At 39.9% G+C, this 24354-nt stretch overlaps 1 protein-coding gene across 1 annotated transcript in view; it reads right to left on the bottom strand.

The window, feature by feature from the left end:
- Positions 1 to 24354, bottom strand: part of LOC126161971 (serine-protein kinase ATM) — a 481619-nt gene that overhangs the window by 394221 nt on the left and 63044 nt on the right. Inside the window, exon 6 of the mRNA XM_049918161.1 lies at positions 17892 to 18027. Within this exon, the coding sequence (XP_049774118.1) occupies positions 17892 to 18027 (136 nt within the window). The remainder of the gene's footprint in view (positions 1 to 17891; positions 18028 to 24354) is intronic.

The raw sequence follows: 24354 nt of genomic DNA, 5'->3' as shown, positions 1-24354 counted from the left end.
AAAGATGGCCAACACCACAGTTCTTTGAGATTCAACATCAAATATTAATGAAAATCTGAATACATTTGAGATCTCAGAAGAACGAGGTGCATCCAGTGTCACAACACTACACAATATCCTTAAAACTACAGAAATTAATATTTCACAGTTAATAAACATTTTCACAATGAAACTCTGACTTAACAACTTCAGATGATAGTATTGCACTATAGCTATCAACCCTGAAAGCTACATATCTGTATCTATTTTATTTATTGATTTATGATGTCTTTTATACTGCTTTCATCACACAAATGTTAGTCAGAATATCCTATTCTCCACATATAAGCAGCAAATGAGTATAGCATCAGCACTTCATATTTTGGCATACTTGTGTATTTCTTTAAAGAACTGTTTACTATTTTGCCAGTAACTTTATGTAAATGGTGAAATCAAGTGCTATTTAAAAACTGTGCTAATGTAAAAGTGGTCAAATGCATTTGTTAGTGGACACAACAACTGGAAAGAGAATAAAAAGCCAACTCTTTCAAGAAGGTATAAATAATTGTTTAAATAATGCGCAACACTCTGTTGTCATTTATCGTGAGCAAACTTGTGCACGAATACTAGCTTAATATCTATGGAAAAACCTTTATTTATGATTACTGTAAGTTATTTGAGTGTGACAGAATGTTTATAATGTTTCTTTGTTTAAAAATTGGTGTAATAGATTAGTTTGGTCCAGGAAGTTGTCAAGATGAGTTAAATCTTGTATGTAGAACTTGAGACTGTGTATATTTGGTGTGGACGGTCTTCGGGCAATGACAGTTGGACAGTGGTGCAACACTGCTGTAATCAAGGGGAGACTGGGACTTCTCGAGTGAAGAGCTCCATGGGGCAACTCTGGACACTTTGTGGTGAGTTCTGGAAGAAGTAAGACCTGTACTGTGTGCGATTCAGTTGTATATGTGATTGTTTCTGGGCGGTGAACGGCCGCTGCCACATTTTAGCTTCTGAACGGGCTTTATATTTAAAGAGGTCTGAATGTGCTCCACAGTAGAACTTTAACTTTTGCCGCCTGAATTACAGAACTGGGACTAGACAGAGTATCGGTTAATGTTCTTCATATTGCTTGTGTTAATTTGTGAATCAGCCTGTTGAACTCTGAACTGTTTAGAGCTGGTGAATCTTTCATGTATGACACTACTGATTTTTTATCTAGTTTATTGAACACACAAATCTTTCTGTTTGTTTTAGTTGTCTATTCTACTTCGGTAACCACTGCTGCCACACATGGACATCCTCGAAGAAGTAGAGTCTATTTGTTGCCATTAGATACAATATATCTGCATCATGAATGGGGTTCCTAACTATCTGTTCTAGGTGGTTTTCAGAGAAGGCATTTAGTAATGTTTCACAAGATGTCCTATCATGTCCACCACTAGAAAAACAGTAATTTTTCCAATTAAATGTTGGATGATTAAAGTCTCCAGCTATTATCACAGTAGGATTAGAGAACTTACGTACTAGGAAACTGAGGTTCTCTCTAAAGTTTACGGTTACATCATGAGATGAGTGTGGTGGGCAATAGAAGGATGCAATTATCATTTTACACCTACCCCTGATACTGAGTCTTGCCTAAATAATCTCACATGCAGCTTCAATTTATATCTGGGTGGATTTGAATTTCTTGTCTACTGCGACCAAAACACAACGACCATTTCCCATTTGTATGTCCTTTTGAGCCTTTCGAGATACACTTAAATCTTCCCCAAAAATCTCACTGCCTTCAATTTCTTGTTTCAACCAGCTTTCTGTATCTAGTATTATGGGAGCTTCACTGCTTTTCAGGAGCACTTCAAATTTTGGCACTCTGTTCCGAATACTTTGGCAGTTAATCATTTAGTATTTTAGTATTCTCACACCTGTCGAAGCAATTTGTTCCAGACTTACACTGATAGTTCTGGGTTTCCTACAGCTATCAGTATCTGAATTGGATGCAGAGTCGCCTAATCTAAAAAAAACCTTTTGTGCACCACACACAAGTAAGCTACCTGAGTATCAGCCTTTAATATGTAGTGCCACCTTACCCAATTAGGGGCAACCCTACAGCACACTTCCAGGAAGTCGCAGCCTAGCTTGTCACAGAACTTTGGAAGTATCTGGTTCCACCTTTCTATTTGGTTCCACAACCAAGGTAGTTCAACAAACACAAGAGTTCTCAAAGAGTTGTGCAAAAAGGCTGCAAACACATTCGATGTGCTCTCGTTCCACACACAAGTACGGAGGCTATCATGTTGCAATGTGTCACAGAGTGCTGCAGCTTCAACAAGAAACTGCTTTGTTTCTGGAAAGGGCAAGGATTGAAAAGAGAAAGACATACATGTCAAAATAACAGATAATATAATGATTTATTTCCAAAGTGGTATATCCTGTGGATTTTTTATGGAAATAAAGATGCTTAACCTCAGATAGTAAGGAAATATAGTAAATAGTTTTGACATCACAGAATAAAGTTGCCAGTTTTCTTTGCCCATTGGAGTTTTACCATGTAGGGCTGAAGTTCAAGACATTTCAATGTTCCCTGAACTGATAGTGATGCTCAGTGCCAACAGTGAAAAATGATCACTTAAACATGAAATAAGTCGGCAATTGTCATCAGTAACTATTTTCCTGAACTGGAGAATCAACAAATCAATGCCTGGGTTTTAAGACCATTTTCTATGAATGAAGGAATATTTTTAGACAAGATATTAAGTCAAGCAAAATCAGATTTTCTTGAACTAGACACTGAAAACAGATTTTTCTCAAACAGAACTAGCAACATTTTGGGGAAAGATTGGTGACAAGTATCCATTATTACCAGAAAATGCTTAAGAATACTTGTTTCATTCGCCACAACTTGAGAGGTGTGAAAGTGTATTTGCCACTACAGTGGCAATAAAAACAAACACAAGGAACTGATTGACCTTGAAACACAATCTACATTGTACACTGACAGAAAGCACAGTGAACATTTTTTTTTTAAATAAGCTATGCTAATCACCTCACTAACTTTATTTATTGGTTTAATGCAACCCTACATAAACATGTGAACTTTATTTGTTGAATGCTAATGAAATGTTCTGTAGTGTCCTGTAATTTTAAAAACATGAATGTTCAAACCTCTTTTCCAGTCTAAAATTTATCAGAAACTTAACTCTGGGATATTGTTTTCTGTGTGATCTCCTTCAGGGGTAATGGTTTCTGAAAGAACCACGTTTCAAGCTGTCTTCAGAGCTTGCAACAGAAAAATCTACTGGTACCTCCTGTTTACTTATCAGCCAAGAGTTTGTCAATGGAAGGGCCTGGGCCAGTGTTGATCTAAAATTTGTAAATTAAAACAATAATCAAACTGCTTATTCAAGGGCAGTCTTGTCCCATCTGTTAACCGGACAAAATTGCTGGTTTCAGTTTTTTGTGGAATTTATTTTCAACCAAACTGATAGAGAAAAAAAAAAAACCCACAGCACCAAAAAATAATATAGTGAGAGTAATGAAATTTTCCCCCCATGAACCATGGACCTTGCCGTTGGTGGGGAGGCTTGCGTGCCTCAGCGATACACATGGCCGTACCGTAGGTGCAACCACAACGGAGGGGTATCTGTTGAGAGGCCAGACAAACATGTGGTTCCTGAAGAGGGGCAGCAGCCTTTTCAGTAGTTGCAGGGGCAACAGTCTGGATGATTGACTGATCTGGCCTTGTAACATTAACCAAAACGGCCTTGCCGTGCTGGTACTGCGAACGGTTGAAAGCAAGGGGAAACTACAGCCGTAATTTTTCCCGAGGACATGCAGCTCTACTGTATGATTAAATGATGATGGCGTCCTCTTGGGTAAAATATTCCGGAGGTAAAATAGTCCCCCATTCGGATCCCCGGGCGGGGACTACTCAGGAGGACGTCGTTATCAGGAGAAAGAAAACCGGCGTTCTACGGATCGGAGCGTGGAATGTCAGATCCCTTAATCGGGCAGGTAGGTTAGAAAATTTAAAAAGGGAAATGGATAGGTTAAAGTTAGATATAGTGGGAATTAGTGAAGTTCAGTGGCAGTAGGAACAAGACTTTTCATCAGGTGATTACAGGGTTATAAATACAAAATCAAATAGGGGTAATGCAGGAGTAGGTTTAATAATGAATAAAAAAATAGGAGTGCGGGTTAGCTACTACAAACAGCATAGTGAACGCATTATTGTGGCCAAGATAGACACAAAGCCCATGCCTACTACAGTAGTACAAGTTTATATGCCAACTACCTCTGCAGATGATGAAGAAATAGATGAAATGTATGACGAGATAAAAGAAATTATTCAGGTAGTGAAGGGAGACGAAAATTTAATAGTCATGGGTGACTGGAATTCGTCAGTAGGAAAAGGGAGAGAAGGAAACATAGTAGGTGAATATGGATTGGGGAGAAGGAATGAAAGAGGAAGCCGCCTTGTAGAATTTTGCACAGAGCATAACTTAATCATAGCCAACACTTGGTTCAAGAATCATAAAAGAAGGTTGTATACCTGGAAGACTCCTGGAGATACTAAAAGGTATCAGATAGATTATATAATGGTAAGACAGAGATTTAGGAACCAGGTTTTAAATTGTAAGACATTTCCTGGGGCAGATGTGGATTCTGACCACAATCTATTGGTTATGAACTGCAGATTGAAACTGAAGAAACTGCAAAAAGGTGGGAATTTAAGGAGATGGGACCTGGATAAACTGAAAGAACCAGAGGTTGTAGAGAGTTTCAGGGAGAGCATAAGGGAACAATTGACAGGAATGGGGGCAAGAAACACAGTAGAAGAAGAATGGGTAGCTCTGAGGGATGAAGTAGTGAAGGCAGCAGAGGATCGAGTAGGTAAAAAGACGAGGGCTAATAGAAATCCTTGGGTAACAGAAGAAATATTGAATTTAATTGATGAAAGGAGAAAATATAAAAATGCAGTAAATGAAGCAGGCAAAAAGGAATACAAATGTCTCCAAAATGATATCGACAGGAAGTGCAAAATGGCTAAGCAGGGATGGCTAGAGGACAAATGTAAGGATGTAGAGGCTTGTCTCACTAGGGGTAAGATAGATACTGCCTACAGGAAAATTAAAGAGACCTTTGGAGAGAAGAGAACCACTTGTATGAATATCAAGAGCTCAGATGGCAACCCAGTTCTAAGCAAAGAAGGGAAGGCAGAAAGGTGGAAGGAGTATATAGAGGGTTTATACAAGGGCGATGTACTTGAGGACAATATTATGGAAATGGAAGAGGATGTAGATGAAGATGAAGATGAAATGGGAGATACGATACTGCATCAAGAGTTTGACAGAGCCGTGAAAGACCTAAGTCGAAACAAGGCCCCGGGAGTAGACAACATTCCATTTGAACTACTGATGGCCTCGGGAGAGCCAGTCATGACAAAACTCTACCATCTGCTGAGCACGATGTATGAGACAGGCGAAATACCCTCAGACTTCAAGAAGAATATAATAATTCCAATCCCAAAGAAAGCAGGTGTTGACAGATGTGAAAATTACCGAACAATCAGTTTAATAAGTCACAGCTGCAAAACACTAACGCGAATTCTTTACAGACGAATGGAAAAACTGGTAGAAGCCGACCTCGGGGAAGATCAGTTTGGATTCCGTAGAAATGTTGGAACACGTGAGGCAATACTGACCTTACGACTTATCTTAGAAGAAAGATTAAGAAAAGGCAAACCTTCGTTTCTAGCATTTGTAGACTTAGAGAAAGCTTTTGACAATGTTAACTGGAATACTCTCTTTCAAATCCTGAAAGTGGCAGGGGTAAAATACAGGGAGCGAAAGGCTATTTACAGTTTGTACAGAAACCAAATGGCAGTTATAAGAGTCGAGGGGCATGAAAGGGAAGCAGTGGTTGGGAAAGGTGTAAGACAGGGTTGTAGCCTCTCCCCGATGTTATTCAATCTGTATATTGAGCAAGCAGTAAAGGAAACAAAAGAAAAATTCGGAGTAGGTATTAAAATTCATGGAGAAGAAGTAAAAACTTTGAGGTTCGCCGATGACATTGTAATTCTGTCAGAGACAGCAAAGGACTTGGAAGAGCAGTTGAACGGAATGGACAGTGTCTTGAAAGGAGGATATAAGATGAACATCAACAAAAGCAAAACGAGGATAATGGAATGTAGTCAAATTAAGTCGGGTGATGCTGAGGGAATTAGATTAGGAAATGAGACACTTAAAGTAGTAAAGGAGTTTTGCTATTTAGGGAGTAAAATAACCGATGATGGTCGAAGTAGAGAGGATATAAAATGTAGAATGGCAATGGCAAGGAAAGCGTTTCTCAAGAAGAGGAATTTGTTAACATCGGGTATAGATTTAAGTGTCAGGAAGTCGTTTCTGAAAGTATTTGTATGGAGTGTAGCCATGTGTGGAAGTGAAACATGGACGATAACTAGTTAGGACAAGAAGAGAATAGAAGCTTTCGAAATGTGGTGCTAGAGAAGAATGCTGAAGATAAGGTGGGTAGATCACGTAACTAATGAGGAGGTATTGAATAGGATTGGGGAGAAGAGAAGTTTGTGGCACAACTTGACTAGAAGAAGGGATCGGTTGGTAGGACATGTTTTGAGGCATCAAGGGATCACAAATTTAGCATTGGAGGGCAGTGTGGAGGGTAAAAATCGTAGAGGGAGACCAAGAGATGAATACACTAAGCAGATTCAGAAGGATGTAGGTTGCAGTAGATACTGGGAGATGAAGAAGCTTGCACAGGATAGAGTAGCATGGAGAGCTGCATCAAACCAGTCTCAGGACTGAAGACCACAACAACAAAAACAATGAAATTTTGGGACTATATTTGTCTAGGTAACATATTTAAGTGATTGACATTGGAAGATCACAGGATAATGTATGCAAGAGATAAGCCACTGAAAATGTGAAATGCTGTTACATTAATAACCAGTGTAACCACTAGAATGTTGAATGACAGCATGCAAAGGTGCATGCACTGTGTTGCACAGGTGCCAGGTGTCAGTTTGTGGGATGGAACTCCACGTCTGTTGCTCTTAGTCAGACAATAAAGGGACAGTTAATGCTGTTTGTGAATGACACTGGAGTTGTTGTCTAATGATGTCCCATATGAGCTTGACTGATGACAGATCTTGTGATTGAGCTGGCCAAGGCAACATGCTGACATTCTGCAGAGCATGTTGGGTTACAACAGCAGTATGCTGGCGAGCATTATCCTGTCAGAAAACATCCCCTGGAATGCTGTTCATGAATGGCAGCACAACAGGCCCAATCATGAGACTGACATACTGATCAGCTGTCAGGCTACGTGGGATAACCACGAGTGTGCTCCTGCTGTCATACAAAATCTTACCCCAGACCATAACTCCATGTGTAGGTCCTGTGTGTCTAGGAAGCAGACAGGTTAGTTGCAGGCCCTCAACTGGCCTCCTCCCAACCAACGCATGGCTATCACTAACACTGAGGCACACTACAGGGCATCTGCTTGGAGCTGTACTTGAAGTAATTGAGTTGTAACAGTTCATTGAGTCACAGTGGTGCCATCTGCTGCTCAAATTACTCCAGATGCATTACAATGCACAACAGCTGGACACTAAAGATAATGGTCTTCCCTCTTGGCATTGCCATTTGGTTGTCAGGAGCCCTGTCTTCTTGCGACTGTACACTCCTATGATTAATTCTGCCATCTATCACGTAAATTGACTATATTCCTGCCAAGTCTTTCTGCATTATCGCAGAAGGAATCTCCAGCTTCTCATAGCCGCCTTACACATCCTTGTTGAAACTTAGTGCGGTTTTGATAATGACGTCTTCACCAACATAAATGCATTTTTGGCTAAAATCAACTCACCGAGTCCAACCTCAAAGGTAACTAATGCTCACAACCATTACAGTGCATACTTAAATCAAACCTGACGTGCATCCTCACAGTGGCACTACTAGCGGAACTATTATGTGACTGGCATGAAATTTTAATACACGTCATCTTTCAGATGTAGGAACATGCCTGTCAATTTTTGTTAATATTGCATAACTTCTCTTTGGATTTGAGATTTTTTTCCCCATCAGTTTATTTCCCACAGGATTCTTATGAATGCTTTTCACAGTGGTCTCGAAACTTTCCCTCAATTTGCAAAAACTACAGGACCAAAACAATACACTATATTCGAGAAGACCATGTTCATAGTTCCTCAAAATACACAAATAACTTCTGTTTTGTAGGAGCCTCCACTCTGTAACTCTGACAAATACAGTGACAGAGAAAACCCTAGCGTTCCTGCTAACTTCAGAGCCATTTCCAGTATATAGTAATGGTTACTGAATTTTTAGTTACAACTCCTTATCACCAAGAACTTCTGTTTGCTCAGGAATTAAGAATTCCAGCCTTCAGTGTTACAAGGATCTGGAATTCCTATGATCACAGCAGTGACCATCTGTAACTGCAGCTCTAAAATGTGGTTCCTTTAAATTGGAACATCAATAACTACAACTTTCAGAGGCCTTTAGTGATTGAGCTTTCAGATTTTATGCTGTAACATGTGTTTTAGGGTGATTATTGTAAATGCAAGGGTATGTTGTAAATACATTGTCATTTTAATTCTCCATTAGTTACATTTTTCCCCAGTTACTTTATATCTGTAAAACCCACATCTGAAATTGATGGCACAAACTTTTGTGATGGCATTCAGATCAGAAATAATTAGTTCAGACTTCGTGATAGCAGAAATTTTCGTAATGGTGTAATTCAACACTTGGAAGGAAATGAAGTGTTGCACAGTTTCCGATCCCTACACCGTGTCAATGTTCCAAATTTATTACAAATTTCTTTACAATATGTCATAAGAGTGACAGAATGTGACACTATTAATTGTGACCTTATTCTTGGACTCTCTCTCAGTGCTATTTGAGAATAGAGGATTATGTGCGAGCAGTAGGTTTCACCCAACCCCCCCATCTCCAACTATCGCCAACAACGCAAATACAATACTAGACTACATGCATTCATAGCTGTCAGCATCAATAAAAATTCTGCACAGAAACACCCAACAAGGAAGTTGCTGAACTCATGCGAAGCAAAATGGCTTGCTTCAGATCATGAGCCACACAAAATAGTAAACCTGTAGCAGTTTCACAGTGTGTACTACACACGAGTAGTTGATGAGCACATAAGAACTGAGATTTTGATGAAGCCTAAATTTACAGATTGTGAGGCGTTCATGGAAGGTTACCCTGGAATTATTTGTAAACTATAATTTATAACATATTACATAATGTGTCATGGCGTACTATACTGAGACCCTAGTATATGCATACTGTTTTATTTCCAGAAGTAAATCACCCATGATGTACTTCAGAATGATACCCGCAGACAGGGCAAAGTTATAAGCTGAGTGCACATAGCTTTTGAAATTTGATAGATGCATAGCAAGTGGCAATGAAACCTTTGGGAAAATGTTGATCTGTTCTGTTTCAGTATATGGTTTCAACTCCTTTATACTTATGAGTGGAATATCTTGGTAACACTACTTATTGCATTTTCACCTCACTCAATGCTCAGTATCTGTCGAAAGATATCCAAGCTGCATGGTGGTTGACATTCCACATCAAGCTGTAGACCTCCCACCCAGTAACTGAGCAAGTTAGTCAGTTTACATGCAAGAGCATCCCACCTAGAATGGGACCTTGCACAGTAAAGCACAGTGGTGTTCAAAACCATCTTCTGATTGTTGACTGCCTCACATACGCTTGTTTGGATTCATATTGTATGAATGCAGCAGCCATGGTTTCACAGGTTACAGCATTTGCCACCCCTCGGACCCCCTCCCCTCCCCCCCCCCCAATCCCCTCCCACGACACCACCACCACTCCAAACAATTTTTCTAACAAATGGCACTTGTTCCTTTTCCTCATGCAATCTAAATTTTACCCATTCCTGCACTAGCCACATATTAATTGTGAACATATAAATAATGGTATTATGACAGATAATAACTATGATTCAAGTAATGAATCAAACCTGCACCACTGCCTTGGGCAAGTGAACTCACTGAGCTGTATAGGAATGAAACATGGCCTGTCTTCACAGCTTCAATCCTGTAAGTGCATCATGCCTAGATAGCTCAGAAAGTAAAAACACTGCTCATGAAAGACCAGGGTCTGTGTAAAAGTCCTGGAATGGGATACAATTTTTATCTGTCATGAAATTAAATAAATGTAGGAAATAGAAAGATGTCCAGCTGCACAATGGTTCACATTACATGTTAAGCTGTAGACTCCCCATCCAACAACTGAGTAGGTTAGTCAATGATCATTCCAAAGGATGGTATGAACACCAGAGAGCTTTACCAGGCATAGTCCTATTCGAGATGAGTGGCAGTTAGCTTCCTCCGACCTTTTACTTAACTTACCCAGTAAGTTATAGGTGGACCTACTTGTTAACATGGACTCCAATTGATGATGCAATTTACCATTTTTCACATTAACAAACACTTAAAGACACGACAAAGTGTCACATAACAATTTTAGGACAGACAAAGGATCGAATCCAAGACTTCTGGATCCAAGTCTGACACTTTCAGGGTGTATATGCGGACAAGGAAAAAAAATTCCCAGATTTTTCCCGGATTTCCCAGTTAAAAATACACTTTCTCCCAGGTGAAAACACACGTTTTCCATGTTAAGTGACAGTATATTTTTCCCTTATCAATCCTTTGAATGGTTATGGTTTCATACACAGGCGTAGAATTTCCTGGCATTTTAGAAAACAAAACTCAGGGAAAAAAAAGACAGGTTTTGGAAATATCTTTGATGTGCAACATGTACGCTGCGTATTTTCGTATTACGAAAGTATACATTGGAATTCCACCAAACACCGCATGTTACTTTCCGAATCATTGAAATCGAGATAGCGATGGGCGTTTGTAAGCCAGTCATAGCTCATGTCGCGTGATCTCGCCAGCCAATGGCAGCGGATATTCAGAGCATAGGACACGTGATGTATTCAGCCAACAGCAACATCACTGTAGTATGAATACACAAACAGGGAAAGTTAATAGTTTAAATTAATATACATAATGTTGCTATAATAAAAGCAAAGCTTTCACTTATAAAATTGGTCTCTAAGGTTAATAAACTGCAAGAGAAGCTAAGCTTTCGCATATAATGTTTATTTTTTTTTTTTTTTGCGCGTGTTACACTTAAGAAATATCATACAAATGTGCCAGTAAAATTTTTAATAATGACATAAATGTCTGATCTTCAGGGTTCGAAATTCTTCTACATGACTCGTCATCAAAGAGTTGATTTTTAAATGACAGTCAAACGCTCTGTGATTTAATAAATTTAATTTAATAAATTCTCGCACATAGTTCAACTTACGTAAAAGGATATTTACTTTGAAAGTAACGCTTTTCAAACCACCAATAGCAATATTTTCCCGCAACCTGTTAGAAATAGGTTAATTTCAGCAGTTGCCAGAGAGCGCAGATAACACGCGACACCACACTTGCCCGTATGTACGTACGTGTAAAATATTAAAAGTAACAACACCAGAGAAGGAAAGTTGCTACTCACCATATAGCGGAGATGCTGAGTTGCGATAGGCACAACAAAAAGATTCACACAATTAAAGCTTTCGGCCATTAAGGCCTTTGTCAGCAGTACACACACACACACACACACACACACACACACACACACAAACGCATGCGCGCGCGCGCGTGCGTAAAACCAACCTGCACACACATCTGCAGTCTCAGAGAGCTGAAACCACACTGTGAACAGCAGCACTATTGCATGATAGGAGTGGCGACAGGGTGGGAGTAAGGAGGAGGCTGTGGCAGGAAGGGGGAAAGATAGTATGGTGGGAGTGGTGGACAGTGAAGTGTTGCAGTTTAGACGGAGGGCAAGAGAGAAGGTGTGGAGGGGGAGAGGGGGTAAGTAGCGGAAAGGAGAGAAATAAAAGAAATTAAAAGATTGAGTGTGGCGGTGAAATGACGGCTGTGTAGTGCTGGAATGGGAACAGGGAGGATGCTAGATGGGTGAAGACAGTGAATAACGAAGGTTGAGGCCAGGAGGGTTACGGGAACGTAGGATGTATTGCAGAGAAAGTTCCCACCTGTGCAATTCAGAAAAGCTGGTGTTGGTGAGAAGGATCCGTATGGCACAGGCTGTGAAGCAGTCATTGAGATGAGGGATATCATGTTTAGCAGCATGTTCAGCAACAGGATAGTCCACTTGTTTTTTGGCCACAGTTCGTCGGTGGCAATTCATGCTGACAGACAGTTTGTTGGTTTTCATGCCTACATAGAATACAGAACAGTGGTTGCAGCTTAGCTTGTAAATTACATGGCTGGTTTCACAGGTAGCCCTGCCTTTGACGGGATAGGTGATGTTAGTGACCGAACTGGAGTAGGTACTGCTAGGAGGATGTATGGGACAGGTCTTGCAGCTAGGTCTATTACAGGGGTATGAGCCATGAGGTAAGGGATTGGGAGCAGGGGTTGTCTGAGGATGGACAAGTATATTGCGTATGTTCGATGGACGGTGGAATACCACAGTAGGACGGGTGGGAAGGATAATGGACAGGATATTTCTCATTTCAGGGCACAACGAGAGGTAATCAAAACCCTGGAGGAGAATGAAATTCAGTTGCTCCAGTCCCGGATGGTACTGAGTTACGAGGAGAATGCTCCTTTGTGGCCAAACTGAGATGGTGGGAGACTGGGAAGATAAGGCATGGGAGATTTGTTTTTGTATAAGGATGGGAGGATAATTACAGTCCGTGAAGGCTCCAGTGAGACCCTGGGTATATTTTGCTCATCACTGCAGATGCGATGACCACAGGTAGCTAGGCTGTACGGAAGGGACTTCTTGGTATGGAATGGGTGGCAGCTGTCGAAGTGGAGGTATTGCTGGTGGTTAGTAGGTTTGATATGAACGGAGGTAATGATGCAGTCATCTCTGAGGTGAGGGTCAACATCTAGGAAGGTGGCTTGTTCGGTTGAGTAGGACCAGGCGAAGCAAATGGGGGAGAAGTTGTTGAGGTTCTGGAGGAATGTGAATAAGGTGTCCTCGCCTTCAATCCAGACAGCAAAGATGTCATCAATGAATCTGAACTAGGTGAGGGGGTTTAGGATTCTGGGTTTTTAGGAAGGATTCCTCTAGATGGCTCATGAATAGGTTAGCATAGGATGGTGCCATGCAGGTGCCTATAGCCATACTGCAGATTTATTTGTAGGTAATGCCTTCAAAGGAGATGAAATTGTGGGTAATATTAAAAGATCATACATTATGTCATTAAAAAAAAAGTACATCAGAGGATACTCCAAGAGCATCGGATTTTCGTGAACCATACTAAAATGTGCACATTTAAAGTGTGTACTTAAGTGCACATTTGTATGCCCAGATTCCCAATGAAGTAGATATCGACCTGATATTAAGCTTTTTGGTGTGATTTTCGGGATGTATATTTTCTTGGAGCACCAGTACTGTATTATATCATGTTTGGTTCTTTATTATGGCAAAATGCCATATGTGCTAGAAGATGAAAACATGCACTTGAAATGCAGCGAACAGTTGAAACTAGCCAGTACTGTGGAATTAAACATTTCATTTCAAATGCACTGACTGCCTCTGCGGAAAAAGTTTATAAAAGTCTAATTTCTTTAGGAAACAGACAAAAATAACTTCATTGTTCCACAAGGTGATTAATGCTTGACTGTCAGAAAAGTGGAAATAAAATAAAATCTGAAACTAATGACATATGTTAGCCTTCCGTAATTATGGAATGCATTTTAATTCACATGATAGCTCCCAGCCACAGATATCCATTTTGTTTAAATTTAACGTGAGAGTAAATGTGGGGGAAACAGCAAAATCACTAAATGTAAACACGGGTCACGTGGACACTACCCACTATAACTCAGACTGCTCTGCACATCAGCCCCGGATCTACAATATTTGCGAACCGGGTCAATACTAAAAAAATCGAATTTTCACAAATATGTTCATCTTGTAGCGCATCTTTCTGAAAAGTCTGAAACATAAAAAACATGTGTTCGAGGAAATGTTAAGACATATTATTTAATCTTAAGTGTGCCAAAGTGCAGTGCCACGCCTCTTCATAAAGCATTATTCTACCGCACGTCATTGTATTTCGCGCTGTGGAATTGAAATGTGTATATTTTGTAATGGATACCATCAAACTATATTCAGGACAGTGGAAACTGAAATGTCCTCTGGTGCCTCTCCTGCTCCTAGTCGGCCAGTTTCACAGCCTGCCCCTCTTTAAAAAAAAAATCTCGCAATTAATAGCAGATGGGATTATTTGTAATCAGGAGAACAAGAACTCTTCAGAAAACTTGCACTCTTTATTGTCTATTAGCTAATAACTTTCTGTTTTGTGTGACATAAAATTAAATATAGAATACATACAACCAATATGGACAAGAGACAAGCAAGAAAGTACACATTCCTTCAATCCTTAGCTCCTAGCATGTTTTTCTCTCTAATCTTGCTACAGCTTTACATGGCGTGCTTTCTTTTCTGCAAAAAAGAATCTATAACCTCATCAAAGTTCATCAAACATTTTGCTACATGAAAAATCGAAATGTCATTATCTAATACTGGAAAAGCTGTTAACACAAATAATACCTAAGACTGGTGTGGTTTCTCGATCTGATTACGTCTATTTTGTCGTTGTCTGCTACATAAAACAAAATAGGCCTTTCTAATATTATAGCAATTTTGTAACACACACCGAATAAACGAGACTGTTTTGGCACAAACGGCCATTTTTATAATAAGACAGAATATAAGTCACGAAGTACCAATATCAAATGCCTATTAGTCCTACTAGGAGCAAAAAGCTTTATGTCAGGAAATAGTTTCACATTCCATTCATACGCATGAGTTTCTCAAGCATGAGATCGAAAAGTAGTATTACGAAATTTTTATACAAATTTGGAATCGTCTTATTCTTCCATAATTTGGGTGATGTCCCCGTTTCTTCTCCTTCCTCATTCGAACAAACAATCTTGTCATCACCAATTCTGTAGGTATTCCTGCCATTGTCAAAATTTGTTCGCCGATTAACTTCACTAACCCTGCCAGAATCACAGGTTTAGTTATTCCACGATTATTTTCCAGTTAGGCACTATTACATGTTCGTACAACACGTTTTCCGCATTACTTCTAAAACAGAACATAAGCGGCTGCTAGCTGGGACTGTATAAATGATCCTTACTAGTATAGCGATCTGGCCAAAAATTTTCTGCCAAAATTTCATTTTCTTGGATACACCGAGAAGATAATATGTAATCTTTCTCACCTGTTATTCCTGTCAGTCGTTTATTTCTATTCTGGTTGTCTGAATCTATAGATTTCGCTAGTAATTATAACAATGCTGATCATTCGCAAACCCAATCAAGCACATAATCAGACAGCGATTGGCATTCATCTGTTCAGCTTTACTCCGCTCAGCTCATATAGCCCAGTCCACTTTTGTCTGCGGAAAGTTTATTTCTAGATGTGACGAGGATTCTCCAGACAGAGACATCACGCATTCAAAAATCAACTTATGGTTCACTCAGAAATCAACTTAAAATGTGTTCAAAAATGTTAAAAAACCAACAGGAAAGCGTTTCAAAATCATATGAATAATCGATAGACAAACGTGCGCTGGATGCGAGGCGCTTTGTGAAACAAGTTCTTTTCCTCAAGAATATGAATTTGGCACCCCCTTTTCCTGATAGCATCTAGCTGCTTGCTGTGACTGCTAGCACAGCCAACAGCCACATTCCTGTAGCCAGAAGCGGGAGAATCTAGAACTCAAACGCGACTCAACTGTGCATGCGCACGAACCCGCTCGTAGCTCTAAAATGAATCTAATGTAAACAGTTGTCACTTCACGCTCATCGGAGGCAATTTGTTGTTATGAAGCACTGCATAGTCTTCCTAAAGTCTTTGACACATTTTGCTGTTGGCAGACGCTTGCATCAGCACTGTGTGTAGTCGTCGTATATGGTGCATTTCCTTTGCAATTTAAGTTATTTTCGTTTTTTTTTTCTTGTTTACGTTTTATTGTTGAAGTATTATTCTGCAGCAGCGGGATACAGTAATATCCTTTGTTAGATTATCAGTTCTTACCAGTCAAAATTATAAAAATGTAACTGAAAACTGAAACGATGAAAAATTCCCGAAATTCTAAAAAATTCCCGGGTTTTCCCCAGTTTTCTCCCGGATGAAAAAATTACCAGTTTTTCCCGGATCTCCTGGTTGTCTTGGGGTGTATATACCCTGACTTTACCACTGGGCTACCAAGCTCCCCTTTCAAATCAGTGTATCTATAATAGATCATAGGTCTGTGCTTCTTAAGCACTGACATTGACAATCAATTGCAGTTTTATTAACATCCACAATCGGGATTGCCCCAAATACGTGTAGCTTATGTTTTCTCTAATCCAAATTGCCTCCTTCGCACACAACAGTTTAAGGAAAATGGTTATACAGGAGAACAAACAATAACATGGAATGGCACGAAAATTATGAAAAGGTCTTGAGTGCCTAAAATACACTACAAACTGTTACCAATTTAAGACAAAGGAAGGCTAGTATTCAGCACTCCACCGACAATGATGTCATTAGAGCCAGAGCACCAACTGAAATGGGCGAAAGCCCTGTGAGAATCATTATCAACTTCCCAAGGAATAAAATCTAAGAGCGCTATGTACTGGAATAGTAGGTTTATGGCAGAAGTAAACTATGAAGACAGGAAGATCAATGTTGAAGATCAATAGCTTCTGAGAAATTATGAGACTCTTGAGTATGTGTCTCCTAGTAAAAGTTGAGGAGTAGTAACAGTCACAGAGTACTTGCATTATGGGTTCACTAGGCATATGACAACAGTTCACTGGAAAAGAGAAAGAAAGGTTAAGAAGTCTAATGACAAGCTCATTGAGATGGAAGGCAAGTTCCGTTTTCAAAGAGTCCAGCCCAAAACTTGCCATAAGTGATTTAGTGAAACAACACATCATCTAAATCTGGGTAGTGGGATGGGTATTTGATTCCCAATCCATCTCAGTCTGAACCTGGTGAATTAATCACTGTGCCAACTCATTCAGCAGTGGCAGAAAATATGGAGATGATAAATTGAGCACTTTCCATGCTGGCAACTGCTTAAACAACTGTAGTAAAGATGACAAGTGATTATGGAATGGTAGGAGCACAGGAAGAAATGGGATATAAGTACAACTGTTGAGGGCTGTATTAGTTGTGTCCCACAGAGTCAGACACTGTTTGCACTGTTAGAAAATACCAGTGCTGTGTGGTGTGGTTGCTTTTGTGTTGTTTTCTTTAACCTATGTTGATTTCACTTTCAACTTATTTTCTCTTTCAAGATCATCACTCACATTTGACTACTGGATGCTAAAGGCTTATTTATTAATTATATTATTGGAGTTATATATTGTTTATTTCTGGATGGATGTCTTCATGTGTATTCTGGGACACACTCACAGCATTTGCAGTGCAAGGCACAAATTCACAGAAACTTAATCAATCTCATGTAATAACTGTAGACCAAGTTAACAGACTGAAATGCACACACACACACACACACACACAGACACACACACACACACACACACACACACACACACACACACACACACACACAAAATCTCTTTTGGCAAAAATCACATTGTTGTTATCAAGACAGAACAACTAACTTTCACAAAACCAAGCAAATTGTAACAGAAAACTGCTAAGTATTGGATGAAAATGATATCACTTACACACAAAAGTTTATTTGTTTACCTGAGCTTGTTAAAAGAGGGGACATTAGAGACACAAGTAAGAACACCACTTCGTACTCACTTCTTTTTCAGTTTAAGACCAATAAATGATTGAGCACATCCAAATTTCACTATTCCATTAAGGACATCTGCTATTGCCGACATTTCCAGCTGCTGAGGTGGCTCTCTAAATAACCTCCAGAAAACTGCTGATAAATCTGGAATTCAAAATGCAAGAAAACAGGAAAACTGAAGAAAAATCAAGCACAACACACAATTTCCAAACATTAAATTGCTTTTACAGCCTTAATTACCACTGACACAAACAACACAGTTCAGCCACAGTGAGATTCTAATTTAAAACTGTTTTTAAATAAAATATTTAATGTCCAGACAATCAAATAGCGATAATATTCATACTTAATATATCAGTCAAATGAAAAATGTAGGTCTTTCATATAGCTGTTATGAATAAAGAATGAACAACAAACAAAACACTGGAGGATCCTGAATGGAATAACAACAACATTACAAAAGGATAAATTGTTACTCAACATGTAAAGGAGATGTTAAGTTGCAGACAGGCAAAACAATAAGACTGCCACACATTTGAGCTTTCAGTCAAACGTCTTCTTCTAAAATAGGAAACATACACACATTCACCCAAGCACAACTCGCATACACATAACCACTGTCTCTGTCCACTAACAGCAGACTGCAAGCAATTGTGCCTGATGGGAGAAGCAGTCCACGGACGGTGGGGATGCAGAGAAGGCAGGGGCACGGAGGGAGAGGGATGGCATGGTAGGGGTGAGAAAGGGAGAAGTGCTGCTTGTAGGAGCATGCAGAGACATGGTGAGGGACAGGGTGCTAAAAGATGAACAGAGTCTGATTGCATTTGAGGCATCAGCCATTGCTGCAAGATGTACAAGTAGGAATATCCAGTGACAGTGCTCTCGGTGAAGAAGAATGGCCCGTACAGTTTTCGAATTGACAAGACACAACAAACTTTTACCTTTGGGGAATCACGGTGATATTCAATGCATTTGTGTGGATGCTTCGTACCCCAGATTCAACAATTATGCCTGTTCAGTTTCCCATTAGTGTGAAAAGTGGCTTCGTCGCTAAAAATTAAGCGATCAACAATGCTATCCCCATCCTCATTCAATTGTTACAACTGTGAGCAAAACTCAAAGCACTTGTCTTTGTCTTCGTCATTGAGCTTCTGCACTAGCTCCAATTTGAATGGTTTCATAGATAGCTTCTGTCGCAGGACTTCCCACACTGTCATTGGAGCCATTTCGAGTTCACAGGATGCACAACGCACTGATTTCTTTGGACTCCACACGAATGTCTCTCGTACACGCTCCACATTCACTTCACTCACACTCGAATGTCCACTTCTGTTTGCTGGGCACAAGCAATCCATCATAACGAATTTGTTGTACCAGTGGTAAATGGCATTCCTTGTTGGTGACTTCTTACCGTACTTGGTTCTATACATCCGTTGAACAGCTGTAGCACACTTGTTTTTGTCGAACTCCAACACACATAAAGCTCGCTCCGCACCTGAACTCGCCATGTTTGTGACTAGAGCTGACTACCGGCAAATTACCAAACTATGCTGCAGCAGTATACATGAAAAAAAAAAACTTCCAGGGTTTCTCTTCAAAATGACATATGTATGATATCTGCATAATGCTTGGTTCTTCTGCAATAAATAATTGAAGGTGTTTCTGGACTTAATGTACACCCTGTATACTGCAGTGACAGATTTCATCTGTGCAGTTCAGAAAAGCTATTGTTGATAGGAAATAACAAGATGGTGCAGGCTGTGAAGCAGTCACTGTAGTAAAGCAACCTGTGAAAGCACTCATTATTTACAAACTAAGCTGCAACCACTGTGATGCTTTCTACATAAGCATGACAACCAACAGACTGACTGACTGCATGAATGACCACTGATGAAATACAGCAAAGAGACTGCTGGACCACCCAGTTGCTGGACATGCTGTCCAACACAACATGCTCCACAGCCTGTGCCATCTGGATCCTTCCAACCAACACCAGCTTTTTTGTACTGCTTAGATGAGAACACTCTGAACAATATTTTATACACTCTTTTAACCTCCTTGGCCTCAATCTTCAGTGGTGAATGGAAAAGAGGGGATCAGCTCAATGTCGAGGAGGGCACATAGCGCAAGGATAGAAAACGTTCAATACATGGTATGTCCAAGATTTTGTTTGCAGTATTTCTACATTTTTAACTAATGGAGACTTGCATTGTATTCTGACTGAATTAATGCTGCCAACTGTGTGAATGTATATCATGTACTCGGTCTTTCTGTGAACATCTACCATGTTAAACTGTAGTTTGCCTGAATGTATTTGTAATCAGAATTGAATTGCCTTTAAAACTAGACACATATTCAGCAATAGTATACATTACTGCAGGAACCAATAAAAGGTTAGGTATGAGCCAGTGATGTACTTACGTGTTTCATGTCCCAGTGTTGTCGACGCTCACCTGAGGAAAGGTGGAACAAAAGGGGGTGTGTCAGGTGCTGGTCCTATGCTACCAATGAGAGAGCAGTGGCAGACATGTCTGGAAGTGACAGATGAAGAAATACTGTCACATTCTCATGCCAATATACATGTGAAATCCACTATGTATTAAGAAAGAAGCTGCATTTTCAGGCCTCACCGTAACCACAATCTAGGAAGCTGCCATGTATCCTGAAGAAAGAACCAAATATTTTTAACACCAAACATTATAAGATTTCATTCATTTCATAGAAAGCATCACAGTGATTGCACCTTAGTTTGTAAATCACATGAGTGCTTTCACAGGTAGTGCTACCTTTGATGGGATAGCTGATGCATGTGACCATGCTGGTATAGGTGGTGGTGATGGGAGGACGTGTGGGACAGGTCTTAGAGTAACTCTATTGCAGGAATTTGAGCCAGGAGGCAAGAGGTGGGTAACAGGGATATAGTAAGGATGGACAAGGATTTGCGTAGTTCCTGCTCCCTTACCACACAGTGCCCTGCTCGTGATTATTGGTGCCGTTAGCCCCTACACTAACATCATTAATGCCCAGGGCATTGTCGTACCGAATACTATCTTTCCTAATGTCTGACTGACTCCGAACCTACAACCTCCTTCCTGGACACTATGGCCAACTGTATTCACAGTGACAATCACTTCCCCTCTGAAGGCATCAGCAACAAATCCAGTGTACAGCAATGGGCACCCACATGGCACCATCCTATGCCAATCTGTTCATGGGCGATCTAGAGGAAACCTTCCTATCCACCCAGAATCTCAAACCTTTCACCTGGTTTAGATTCATTGATGACATCTTCATGATATGGATTCAGGGTGAAGATAACCTATCCACATTCCTCCAGAACCTCAACACCTCCCCCATTGGCTTTACCCAACATTCCACCTTCCTTGATTATGATCTCCTGCTCAAAAATGGCTACATCAGTACCTCCACCCATATCAAACCTACAAACTACCATCAATACTTCCTTCATGTACCAAAACACAAAGCACCACTCTCCTCATGACTCAGTACCACTCAGAACTGGAGCAACTGATTCATATTCTCCACTAGGGCTTGTACTACCTTTTGTTGTGCCCTGAAATGAGGAATGCCCCAACCACTATCTTCCTCACCCCTTCTACAGTGGTTTTCCAGTGGTCACCGAACCTACACAATATCCTCCTCCATTCCTACTCTGCCCCTGCTCCCACCTCCTTGCCTCATGGCTGATATCCCTGCAATAGACCTATATGCAAGACCTGTTGCATACATCCACCACCACCTACTCCAGGCTGGTCACAGGCATCACTTATCCCACCAAAGGCACATAATTACATACGAAAGCACTCATGTGATCTACAAACTAAGTTGCAACCACTGTGCTGCTTTCTATGTAGGCATGACAACCAACAAACTGTCTGACTGTATGAATGGCCACTGATGAAAAATGGTAAAGTGACAGCCACACTGCACCGTCTGGATCCTTCCTACTAACATCAGCTTTTCTGAACAGTGCAGATGAGAGATCTTCTTGCAATATTTTCTACAGTCCTATAGATCCCTTGGCCTCCGTCTTCAGTGATGACGGGAAAGGAGGGGGTACAGAAATATGGCAGAACTACCAGTGAGATTTTTTGACCAGTCAACAAATATCTCAAAAAAGGTACACATTTAGAGAATAAGACACAAGCTCGACAGTCCTTTTGCAGTTCTGTTATTTCACAATTCCTTTCTGATTTTGCCTAAATTCTAATATGAATCAGGACCCCAACGTATTGCTCCATCTTATTTTTCCAAAAGTCAAGAACAACGTACATTCAGTGGTGTAAACTATGATTTATCATTGATTACACACTCTCGTTCTGTTGAGTGCCAGCTGTCTACAAATATATTTTACATTTCACTGTAAAGGCTTATTTGAAGGTGCACATTTTAGAATCGACTTAGTCCTGACTGATGAATACTGAACGATATAACCAAATAAAGGAAGCAACTCAGCTGGATTTACAAGTGAAACTGGCAGATTACAGAGACATGTGTGTTTCATTTGCTATGTATTTCTGCTGTAAGTTAGCTGTAATAGCTTATCTTTAATATCCTTACGGCAACAACAAAACTACACAAGCTATTACAGCAATATTGCCAAGGCTAAGATAAAGACTTTTCACAATATGTGTGTTGCTTCTCCAAAGCAGAGTAAGTTTTATGAATACCAAAGACACCTTTGTTACGAAAAATAAAATGCAAAGTCATGGGAAAAAGTGGTAATGTAAAGCTTAGAAAAAGAAACAGTATACAAACAATTTACTGTATTTATCCAAGTGCAAGACAACCCTGAATGTTAGCAGAAGCTGAAATATGAGAACCACGAAAATTTTATATTTACCATACTCTGACTAGTCAAAATTACAAACTGTTTTACTGATACAATGTAACTGCCAAAAAAGTCAACGCTATACCTGCTCTAAACTTACTCCATTTATTGACTGTCTATATTTCGATTATACAAAGAGAAACAAAATAAACTAAAAGAAATGATTCACATTACATTATTAAGTTTTATCTTCACTTTTTTCTATCTAAGCCAGATGTCTGTAGTATCACTATTTTGGTTAGCACATCTAAAATTGCTGCAAGTGAAACAAACAGCAATGAAATTTACAATAATCTTGGTTGTCACAAATATTTAGTTCTATCTTCTACATATGCTCCAATTTTCAAGATGTGAGTTAGAGTGGGACCTAATGGAACAGCTTAAATTGCAGCAGGTGAAATGGGCAGCAATCAAAGCTTTAATGTTCGGTGTCAAAAATATTTGGTTATTTCTTCAGAATACATGGCAGCTTCCAAGATAGTGGTTACAGTGAGGCCTGAAAATGCAGCTTCTTTTTAAATACATAGTGGATTTCACATCTATATTGACATGAGAATATGACAAAATTCCTTCATCTCTCACTTCCAAACATGCCTGCCACTGCTCTCTCATTGGCAGCATAGAACCTGCAACTTTCACACCCCGTTTCGTTCCACCATTCCTCAGGCGAGCATCGACAACATTAGGACATGAAACACAGAAGAAGATCACCGGCCTGTACCTAACTTTTTATTGGTTCCTGCAGGAATGTATACTCTTGCTCAATATGTGTCCAATTTTAAAGGCAATTCAATTCTGACTACACATGGATTCAGGCAAACTGCAGTTTAACATGGTAGACGTTCATAAAAAGACATGGTACATGATATACATTCACACAGTTGGCAACAGAATGAAGTTTGACACCCACACGCCACTCCCCTCCCCATATTCGTCTTAGTGTTCAGCGAAGCTTTTGTTACTGATCCCCCTCTAACCTATCTGATTTCCTCAAAAATTAAATCTGCAAGCGAGTTCAATTACCAAAGATTCATCTGTAAATGTAAGACTCCATAAATGGAAGATGACACACTAATCCATCACACTATGTAAGAATGTTGACCTCAACAGCAGTAGCTTAATCTGTGAATGTAAGACTCCCATAATTTTTGGGTGACAAATTCTGGGAAAAAACCTCATCTTGTTGTTGTTGTTGTTGTGGTGGTGGTCTTCAGTCCTGAGACTGGTTTGATGAAGCTCTCCATGCTACTCTATCCTGTGCAAGCTCCTTCATCTCCCAGTACCTACTGCAACCTTGAATCTGCTTGGTGTATTCATCTCTTGGTCTCCCTCTACGATTTTTACCCTCCACGCTGCCCTCCAGTACTAAATTGGTGATCCCTTGATGCCTCAGAACATGTCCTTCCAAGCGATCCCTTCTTCTAGTCAAGTTGTACCACAAACTTATCTTCTCCCCAATCCTATTCAACACCTCCTCATTAGTTATGTGATCTACCCATCTAATTTTCAGCATTCTTCTGTAGCACCACCTTTCGAAAGCTTCTATTCTCTTCTTGTCTAAACTATTTATCGTCCATGTTTCACTTCCATACATGGCTACACTCCATACAAATACTTTC

Source organism: Schistocerca cancellata, chromosome 2 (genome assembly GCF_023864275.1).
Source record: "Schistocerca cancellata isolate TAMUIC-IGC-003103 chromosome 2, iqSchCanc2.1, whole genome shotgun sequence".
In the NCBI taxonomy this organism is placed as follows: Eukaryota; Metazoa; Arthropoda; class Insecta; order Orthoptera; family Acrididae; genus Schistocerca; species Schistocerca cancellata.
The sequence above is the reverse complement of the archived record's forward strand: the minus strand, read 5'-3'. Positions and strand labels throughout refer to the sequence as shown.